The sequence below is a fragment of the Halyomorpha halys genome, unplaced genomic scaffold, assembly GCF_000696795.3.
Source record: "Halyomorpha halys isolate HHAL.00 unplaced genomic scaffold, Hhal_1.1 Scaffold1389.1, whole genome shotgun sequence".
Classification (NCBI taxonomy): Eukaryota; Metazoa; Arthropoda; class Insecta; order Hemiptera; family Pentatomidae; genus Halyomorpha; species Halyomorpha halys.
In genome coordinates this window covers 187,628-198,786 of record NW_027109868.1, presented here as the reverse complement: position 1 = coordinate 198,786, position 11,159 = coordinate 187,628, and the positions used below count along the sequence as shown (strand labels likewise).

The following is an 11,159-nucleotide window of genomic DNA, read 5'->3' as shown; positions in this document are numbered from 1 at the left end:
TATATATATTTAGTAACTAGATTTTCATGTATTTGATTATTTGTTCTTTCCTCTTATTTAATTTTAATGTTACTCTTCTCATACAGCCTTTATCTTCTTATAATACTATTCATGTCAGTCAACACTATTTATATATGCATAATGTAAGTTATTTTCTGATCATTCTATATATCCTTTCATTCATTGGTTGTTATCTTGTTTTTTGTTCTTAGTTCTTAGCCCTGATAAAGGCTAGAAATTTTGGATGAAACGTTGGCACTAATAAATAAGTTTTTACGTATTTTTGTTCTTCACTACCCGTGCCCCTAACCATCTTCTCCTCATATAATTATAACTTTAGCATATTTCCAATTTTCAAATTCTGCTATCCTTTAGTTGAAATAGAAGGAAGTAAAGTACTTGTAATTAATCACATGACCCTCATGAAAACCATTCTTGTCTTACATTCAAGATTTTGTTGTGTTATTTTCAAGATGTTAAAAGACCGATTGATAAGAAATCTATTTTTGATTGAAAAATATGATTTTCTTCTTCCGATAGCAGAGAAAGAAATGATAAATAAATTCTCTAATAACAGTATATTGGAGCAGATGTTTTTATGTTTATTATCTCAATAAGAAAATAATATGTTTTTGTTACAGTTTAAAGAATTTTTTTTCCTATTTCAACAAACAAAGCTTCAGGAACTTTACTGTCATATGTGACATCTTACTTACATCAAACTGATTTATCTGCAGTCGCGTTTTAAAAACAAATTATCAATTTTGTTTAGTAATTGAAGAGGAAGTGACAATGAGTACAGCAGTATCTTCTATGATGCCACGATTAGAGAAATGTTAAACTAAAAAAGAAGCCCATCATCACACTGAAGTACAATTTTTTTTTTTCTTCGGTTGTTCTACAGCCTTTGTAGATCTTTAGCCACAGAACCAGCCTTCTCCTCCCCTGCTTTTCTTGGACTTCTGTTTTCCAGTTTGTATGCATGGAGCTCTTTAGCATCTTTGTTGATTATGTTTATCCATTTGGTTTTTGGCCTCCCACGTGGTCTCTTGCCTACTATGCTGGCATTCATTTTTGTGTAGAGGCGTCCTGATGGATTGCTTTGAGCCATATGTCCTGCCCATCTTAATCTCCTTGCCTTGATATCAATAATATAGATTATTAATGATTAGCTGACATTAGTAAAAAGATTGTGTAAAATAGATTTGTCACTGCCACAATGATTTTCACCAACATTTTAAATTATTCTTGACAGTTATTTTCAATTTTATTATTTTTCATCTTCTACTTATATCACTGAGTGGCAAATGAATTAAAAATATCATTTTAACTGGTTTGTTCTATTTCTTTTTGTTGTTTATTAGCTCTTAATTTTGAATAATTGACCCACAACTTTAGCCAGATATAAACATGCTTTCTGAATTTACAAATATTCTGTTGATGTAGAATTGGGAAAATCTTTTACTAATGGGAAGAGTTGTACTACGAAATAATTAAACATTTTAACAACCTATTAATTGTTAAAGTTTAAAAGTTAAATATATGAAGTGTTAATACAGGAATTTTGTTTTCAGTATCAATCCTCTAAAACTTTGGTTAAAAGTAATTTTTTATGATATTTTACTTTTTCTTCCTAATCTCTGAGATTTTATATTGTTAGAGACCAAATTTAATTAAGTTTTATTTAATTAATGGAACCTGTATCAAATTTGTGAATAATTTTCAGATATTTGTTTTTTTATCTATGCATGAGTTTACATTTGTGTTGTAGGAACAAAGAGCAGAACAAAAAAGAGCTCAGGATAGACATTTACGTGAAAGTGAGAAAATTAGGCTTCCTAAATCCAGTAAGTCTTTATTATTCTTTGTTATAACATATATTTTAAATATAATAGAATTGAGTAGAAAAAGAACTTTATTCTGGGACTTGGTCTTTTAAGAATAATAAACATATAAAAATGATTAAAAAAACATATCTGTACAAAAAGTATCCTAATCGAAATAAATCAATACAAATTAACTGGTTAGTAATATCAAAGGCATTCTTTTAACAGATATAAAATAAAAAATATATTTATTAATTGTTTTCCTCCAATACTTTCTCACATCCATGACAGATGCTCTTCAAGTGATATTATTTATTTTTATTTACAATTTTGATCAGAAGAAAATAATATCTTTAATATCCAAGTTTAATTTTCTGTGTACTCATAGGTATACACATTTATGTGTCTATGTTTATGAGTGTGTATCTATGAGTACACAGAAGATTAAACTTAGATATTTAAGTTATTATTTCCTTCTAATCAAAATTTTAAACCAAAATAACTAATATCACTTGGAGAGTATCTGTTTAAAATGTGAGAAAGTATTGGAAAAGGAGGTATTTAAATGCTGGTTCAGATAAAGTATAAAGAATTTCAGAGGGTAGTAAATTGGGCTAAAAAGGAAGGTTCAAATGTTTTAGTTCTGTGAGCAGGGATATAGAGGTCAGATAGACGGGATCTTGTTTCCTGTGCTTAGAATGAGGATTTGAACTATAGGAGGTTGTAGATATAGGAAGGGTACTGGGAATTGATGTTTTGGTGTAGGTAAGATCCAAGGATTATTGTCTACTGGTGAAGGAAAACTGCCAGGTCAGAATCCAGTTTAGAGCAGATCGAGTAGTTTGGATTCTTCAAAGAAAGTGGATATTTGTGATTCGACAATTCTTCTAGTGGTTTGGAGAGGATGGAGATTAGGTGGAAGTCTTTACAATATGTGATGTTGGAATTTTTGGTAATGGATTTTTTTCCAAAAAGTGGGAACACTGAATTTTGGAGAAAATAATTATAACCTAATAATATTAGAAATGTAGGAAGAAGAGGATAGCAAAATCTTGGTGTATGTGGATATATATATGAAATTAATTTTTCGGGATAAACTTTGTGTCTAGTTGTGGAGCTCTCTGAACACTTGATAATCATTTGCTATCCTTGTATGTCTGAAGTATCTCTGGACTGCTTCACACCTCCTTTGAGGATTACTTCTTGACACATACAGGGAGCAGGATGGAAACAGAAACTATAGGTTTTAAGAATCAATGGAAGTTTAGGAATAGATTTCACTCCTATTCATGATTTTATGGTCAGGAAAAATGTTTCACTGATGAAGAGTAGGCTGCGTAAGTTGAGATTTTAGAAGGAATCATTGGAGTTTGGATATTTTATTACATGGATTAGGTTATAAAAAGATGGGAATGGAATAGGCAGTTGAGTGAGGATAGATGATTCTGTGCTGAATCTATGATCTAGTCAAACCACCAAATATGGTTAGATTTGTTTATACCAATCAATAAATATTAAATTAAAACATTTACTCAATGTCAATCCAGTACAACTCTTTCACAATACATGAGGCCTTTAAAATCAAAACAATTCTTTTTCAGGAAATTGAAAAAACAAGAAAACTTGATATTACAGAAGTTTAGATTGAAGGCTTCATTTTAAATTTTGGAGCCGTTTTAACTGGTTTTTGTTTAAACCATCTTTCCCACAGACAAGACCTTTGAATTTTAAAATTTTCAGGAAAAAGAAAAATCAAAATTCTTTAGAACTTTAGCTTTAGATTCTAAAGACCTCATAAGATTAGTCGAAAATATGTTTAACAGTTTAAAAACATATATGTTTTTTGAACCATTTTAATTTACAATTTATGTTGCCAGGTTATAGCAACAAAATCGGTGCCAGATTTAGCAATGATTTGGGTGCTAGTAGTTCACGAAGCTCAGTGGAAAAAAAAGAAGAATCTAGTGAAAATGAATGGCGCACAGTTAGAGGAAAGGGTTTCGGACGTGGTAATAAGATATAAATTTAGTAAGCTATAAATTATCCTAGCTTCTTATACATTTATATACTAATGAAAATAGGGTTATACTAAATACAATCTTATTTATTTTTTATGAATATATTTATTAATTTAATGAAATATTAAAATTATAATATCTGTATTAGTGTAGAATTTTTTCCACCATATTGATGTAGATGAAATTCTGTTTAAGAAATATGGTTTGGTTCAACTAAATTTATCATAAGGGCCTTATGGGAGGAGTATCAACAATTTTTTTTTAATTGCACTTTACTTGTAAATATTTTTCTCATTCCTCTGTTGTGCTAAAGAAAATCCATCTCTATAAAAACTTCTACATTTAGTAGGTTTCAACTTCATATACAACGTAAACATTTTATTTCTAAATTGGTTTAAATTTGGCTTCTGATTTACTCGAAAGTGTGGTTGGAAATTAAGTTATTTGGTGTGATATTCTATAAAGCTGGTCTATCTTTAAAGAGCTGAATAAAAATAAATGAATTGGTATAAACTGTGTTAATTATACACAGAAAAGGAAATTCAAGTTTTGTGTTTTTTTTAAGTAGGTTTCATTTTTTTGTTGAATTGGAAGCAGTAGCTAAAAAGCTTCAAGCTAGGCTAGGTAGTTCCTAATTGCAGCTTAGTAAACTGAGCACAATTTTCTTCAATTGCTATTAGAATTTGTATTTCTTAAAACCATTTGAAAGGGATTTTCAAGCAGATAAACAGGTATGTATTGATTTTATAAAATCAAAAAAGTCCCCTTCAAAAGGTTTTTACAAATATTAATTCTACTTTCTATTGAAGAAACTTTTTTCGAGTTTACTAGGCTGCAATTAAGAATTAATTAAATAAAGAAACACAGAACTTAAGTTTCCTGGTCAGTATTTTTTAGAATCGGACCATAGTTCATGTGAACTTTTTTGTTGCTTTGTTGGCTTTCTGTCATCCCTATTAAGATTGACCAACATTTACAGGATACCATACCAAAAAAAACTTTCTTTAGACCCTATAGCTTCGAAAGCCTTTATCTATCTGGGGTCAGAGGTGAACTCAGGAAACAATATATATCTCGGGAGATCAACAGGAAGATAGCAGCAGCTAGCTGATGTTACTTTAGTCTTGTGAGGCTATTTAGAAACTGATTCACCATTTACAAAAAATAATGAGAATAAACTTCTTATCTTAAAAAGAAGAATTTTTGGTCCTGTTAGAGAGGAGAGGGCGGTGCCTGTAAAAGAAGGAAGAAAGCAGAAAGCTCTCAACAGATCAACAGGGACCCATTGCCATATATATATGTATATTCTATAACTGAGTTATCTTTAGCACAACAGAAATACTAGGAAAACATTCACTAATAAAGTGTGATTTTAAAAATATTTTTTCCTGTTTGGCCTCCTGAAAGGTCTTGTACAATATTTTACCTACTTTAGAATGGTGGAATGGGTACTTACTTACAATCGTTATTGAGTGATTCAGCAAAAAATGTGAATTGTTTCAATAAAACCAAAATATCAATTGGGGTTTAATCATAATGTTTTTTACAAAAATCATTAAAATCTTTCTCAGCTTCTATGGAACTTTAAAAGATTAGTTAAAATTTTTAAGGTATCAAAAGGGTGTTGAAATACACAAAATAACACAAATTGTGCTCTATAAGTTCAGTTTGAATTTGAGATATAAGACATTAGCAATGTATTTATGACTGTTTAGCGGAGCTTTTTGTTGCCTTTCAACCTACTAAATGTTTTCTTTGTAATCATCAGAAAGGAGGAAAATCCTTCTTTTCAAGACTAAAATATTTTAATTCGGCCAAAGTATGTACGAGCATTAATGGTTTCAAGTTGATCTATGAAAATGTGCAAACAAATTTATTCTCTCTGGCAAGTGAGAAAAATTTTAATTTTTGTTCAACATTTATTTATAGGGGTTTTATTAAGTGCTGAATCTGAATATAAAGCTAGTTTTTTTTTTTAATCTACTTTATTTATTTTTTGTTTTTAACTTTATTTCTTGTCCACTATTTATCTAGTTTTTTTATAAAATTAATTTAACATTCTTATTTACTTCATAGTAAATTGAATTAATCTTTTAAAAGGTTTGATATAGAGCAATAATAGTCATTAAAAGAATCATTCCATTGGTCTGTCTTGGGGTTGCCAAAAAGGACCATTAGACCCACTTGCCGGACACGTTCACCCCCATTATTACCATTACTAGTACTCGTTATTCACTTGATAGTTCTTTATTTAATAATTTCAAATGATGTATAATACACATTTGTAAAGAAAATGGTATGATGATTTGTGAGGAAGATGCAGTCAGGAGACTTGTTCAGTGACAAAATGTAGATGGTAAATACATTAATAAACTTTTGCACAGTGTACACTTTATAAAGAGACTTACAGCATGCACAGTTTCCCCTCTTATGGATTGCTGAGTCTCTATTAGGTGCATAATTCAGGTATTTAGTATGATCCGAAAAGTAGGGAATTCATTGTAAATATCGAAAAAAACATCATTAGTTCCATCTTGTAATATCTTCAATTATTGTTATTAATTAATATTGAACCTGGAGTTAAATATATTTGTGAGACAATATAATGAAGGATGAAAAAAATTGAAAAAGTCAATAATGCTTATTGTGCATTGAGTGAAGAATTTTTTAAGCTTTGTCTTTTTATGATTAATTATTTAAAATGATGAATATACTGTGAACAACATTTCTTTCTTCTTTATTGTGAGAAAGATATTTTTATCAAGAATAACCTTTGGTACTTAAAAGTTTTTAATGAAAGTATTGAAGTTAAAATACCAATAAATTATACTAACAATAAAATAATTTATTTAGATTAAAATTGCTAAATTCTATTCAAAGTACATGAAAAAAGCCAGATTATTATCATAATTTTACTTTTTCCTGTAGGCCGTGGTTTTCTTGTTCAAGAACCATCAGCAAAAGCGCCAGTGTCTGCCTGGCCAGTTACTGGAAGGGGAAGAGCCTTTATTAGATAAATTTTAGAACATATTTTAATATTGACAAAAAAATTTTAATATTTTTTATATAAAGTTTCAAGTTAGTTTTATAATATGATTAAACATCATTACAAATATAAATATATATATATATCTTTTAAGGAAATGAATTCTTCATTAATTGTTCCTAGCTTGTAATCAATCTGTATTGTTTATTGATAGAATTAGGAAAAACATTTTAAGAATACTTAATACTGAAAGTTTTTTTCCCTAGATTTTATATAATTAAAGTAATTTTGTTAAATTTTACAGATTATGCAAAAATTATAATGTAAAATATTACATTAAATAATCAAGTAATCATCTTGACTTGTTTTGTTTTATGATTCAGAGTTTACGAGTTCAGCTTGAATTTGTGATTTGTTGTATTGTAAATTAATTTTGGTGACTACGTAGCTTGTTTATACAATTTGTTAGTTTTATAATAAAATCTAAGTCATGTTTAAAACTTGATGTGTTTTTATTAATGTTTGTAAAAAAAAATAAATATAATTGAGTTATGAATGGAAATCAAAAAATTATTTCCTGTTTTGAACCTGTCTGCCATACACCTCCTAAAGTATTAATTTTTTTTTCCTACCCAACACTAAGTTGGTTATTTTGCCATTCTCTCTCTTGCAGTTCAATATAAGTTGCTTTTTGTTTTGATTAATCTTCATTTCGTTTTATATTCCTTAAGCATATAAATTAAATATGGTCCCCACTCATTTCACCCATGTTGCATAGAGGACATCTTGGTGAGTCTGCTAGGCTTATCTGGTGAAGATGTTTTTGGAGATCATATCCAGTCACTAGGCCAAAAAAAGTCACTCCATCAGCCGTGGTAACATTACCTGGGATTCATTCTTCCTTATTCTTCCCTCCTATTTGGACTTCGTGTTTGTCGACATTTGTCCTGTCCTTGTACTGATAGCATTTAATAGTCTTTTTTTTCTGTAAGATAGTGGTTTAACAGGCTGATTCTTCACCCAAATAAGCTTTGTCAGCTTGTGCATTACCATGCCTACCTTGGCTTGCTATCCATCGTTGAACTATAATTCTACCTTTTTTCCTCATGAAAGCTCTATCATGTTCCTACATACACTCATGTTTAATGGGTGATAATGCAATCCCAGGTGTAGATCATTTCTGCAAAGTTCCTTGAGAATTGCTGAAGATGATGTTTTCATCTCTTTCAATTATGGCTTCCAGCACTAGGTAAAACCCTGCATTTATTCATTATAATTCCGATTATGATGACAATTCCATTGCATGAAAATTGGAAGTAACTTGAATATAAACTAGCTGCAGCCCCTTTGTTAATGATTGATACAGAACCATCTTTATAAATGTGTAGCCATTTATTCCTCATAAATAGTTTTTAGCTCTGTAGTTCTAAGCTCAGGTGCTGGACAATTCAGCTACAAGGACACCAAGAACCATGGACGGCCATTTGTAATAAGGGTATGTTCTCATAGACTTCAGCAATTTCTTGCTTTGGTATGTAGGAGGTTCTTAACATTTTGCATTTGTTTGGTTGGTCATTCTATCTGGGGAAGCATTCTCTCTGCTTTTGATATGAAAGTGCATATCTTTCATTTAATCTTTTTATGATAAAAGCACCATTAATCCTCTTGTTTCATGAAATTTTCATATAGATAAAACGCATATTTCTCTCTCTTATCCTGAAGTGGCTCGAATTCCATAAAGTTAACTTTACTCTGCCAGTACTTATCCATAATTGAACTTTGCCTTATTTTCCTAACACCAGGAGGAAGTTATAAAATATGTTTTCAAAAATTGTTTCTACTAAACCAGATAATAATATTGACTTTTTTCCCATTTAACAAATCTTAAATATCTGTGCTAGACTAAGATTTTCTAATGAAGAAATTTGATATAAATAGTGGGTAGTGTACTGATGATGAAAATTCGAGATTAAGGGGAACAATATTAGATTATAAGTATTTTACAGTATTAATATTATGAAATTCTATGCTAAACCTTATAATAAAACTACATTTTCAAAGCTTAGATTTGATGTAACTGATATGTTCATAAAACTTTTAATTTGAATTGAATAAAATACCCAAACCTCTTGCATTACCTGACCTAACCAGAATAACGCCATTGATACTGTATAAAATGTTCAACAGAGATTTGTAAGATTTATTAATTAGAAATTAAATTATCCTTTTGGAATTATCTGTTTTTGTAGAAAAATTTAAATTTTGAATCTCTTGAAGGTCACCAAGCTTTTGTCTTTTGTTTTATATAATTATTGTCAAATTATAATATTATATATATTAGTGGGCCAAACTTCAGTGTGCAAATAGGTTCGCGGGCCGCATTTAAAAGTAGTGTTAATAATTTTTAATGATAGATATCAGACATGAAATAATAGAACATTGTTATTATAATACAATTGATTAAAATAACAAAATGAAATGAAAAAAATAGGTACAACATTATAATTAAATCGTGAAATTTGGAATTATTACAAAAAGTTAAATAGCGACACCAAAATCAATGAGACATCTGAGCTTGAATTTGGGAAACTAATCCGTCGATGTTAGGATTAATTCCACTGATACAAAGACATAAAGAATTTTCCAAATTATTGTCAGTCAACTTTGTACGATGGTGTGATTTATTAACTTTCATCATTGAAAAGAACTGTTCGCATTTACAAGTACTGCCAAACGCACAAATCAATCTTGTGAATTTTCTAAGCTGCGCAAAATGGTCTCAGAGGTATTTTTTGTAGAAATCGCACAACTCCACGTCTTCAAATTTAGATTTTAGGTGTGAGTTTTCTTGAATCTCGATCAATTCCATTTGCAAGTGTATTGGAACACTTAGTACATTACTTTTTGTTGGAGTAGCAAATATATTGAAACATTCTTCCATGTTTTTGAAATCGCTAAATCTGTTCGAAAATTGCTCCGATGGTAACTTGTGTTCTTCAGCATATTGACCATAAGCAATATTTTCATACGCAGAGAGTGTTGTGAAATGGTAACTGTTACCAGACAGCATCTGTGCCTCCCACAAACGGATTTTGTTCTAAAATGCTTTCAACTGGCTGTACAAATCATTTACTAACTGTCCTCGTTTTTGAAGTTTCAAATTTAAATCATTCAAATAGCCTGTAAGATCGACCAGAAATGCTATATCCTTATATCCTTTTTGGGTTACTCAATTCAGTTAGTGGTTTATCTTTTATTTGCATAAAATCTGATATCTCATTTCTAAGCTCTTAAAACCGTCTCAGCATTTTCCCTTTGCTTAGCCATCTGACTTCACAATAATATGTTACGTCTTCATATTCAGCTGATATTTCATCCAAAACCGCCTTGAACTGACGATGGTTAAGCCCTCAGAGTTGAAAATAATTGATGGTTTTTACTATCAAATTCTTAGCATTCTGAAGTCAAATCGACTTAAAACACAAGTTCTGTTGGTGGATAATGCAATTGACTATCAAATGATTTTTTTGCACATTTAATTCAAATTTCCGATGAAATTTTAGTGTAAGCCGATCATAGAAGGTGCACCATCTCTGCATACACCAACTAATTTTGACCATGTCAAGCCAAAAGTTGTGAATACTTCTTGAATTTCATTAAAAATGTCCTCTCTTGTAGTGGTTCCTTTCAGCGGCTGTAAAGCAAATAATTCCTCAGTAACAGTGAACACTATATCAACACCTCAAATAAATATAGCCAGTTGAGCTGTTTTGGACAAATCGGTGCTCACATCTAATGCTATGGAAAATGATTCAAAACCAGCCTATATGGTCAGTTAATGTAGTTTTTATATCATTAGCCATCATTTCTATGATAGCTAATGATATAAAAACTGTTGGACAACAGTTCGTCATGACAAACTAATTTTTCCAAATTCATTTTTCTTTTCAGGACACAAAGTGGGTTGATAGCCCGAATGTTTCATTAACAAATAACACAACATGATATGTTGTGAAAGATAATTTTATAGTTAAAAATCGGCTGAAGAACTTAAGTTACTGTCGGACCAATTTTCGAACAGATTTAGTGATTTCAAAAACATGGAAGACTGTTTCAATTTATTTCCTACCTCAACAAAAAGTAATGTACAAAATGCTCCTATACATTTGCAAATGGAATTGATCGAGATTCAAGAAAACTCACTCCTTTTTTTTTTTTTTTTATTGATTGATAGATTTATTTATTGGTAGATATTACAATCTGCCACACAGTTTTGGGCAATAGGTAATAGTGATGAATGATCTCATACATACTAAAATAAAAAATAAG

At 30.0% G+C, this 11,159-nt stretch overlaps 1 protein-coding gene across 1 annotated transcript in view; it reads left to right on the top strand.

Moving 5' to 3' along the window:
• Positions 1–7,202, top strand: part of LOC106689538 (protein maelstrom homolog) — a 61,143-nt gene extending 53,941 nt beyond the window's left edge. Inside the window, exons 10-12 of the mRNA XM_067048039.1 lie at positions 1,772–1,847; positions 3,704–3,835; positions 6,773–7,202. Of these exons, the coding sequence (XP_066904140.1) occupies positions 1,772–1,847; positions 3,704–3,835; positions 6,773–6,861 (297 nt within the window). The 3' untranslated portion in view covers positions 6,862–7,202. The remainder of the gene's footprint in view (positions 1–1,771; positions 1,848–3,703; positions 3,836–6,772) is intronic.
• The last annotated feature ends 3,957 nt before the right edge of the window (positions 7,203–11,159 follow it).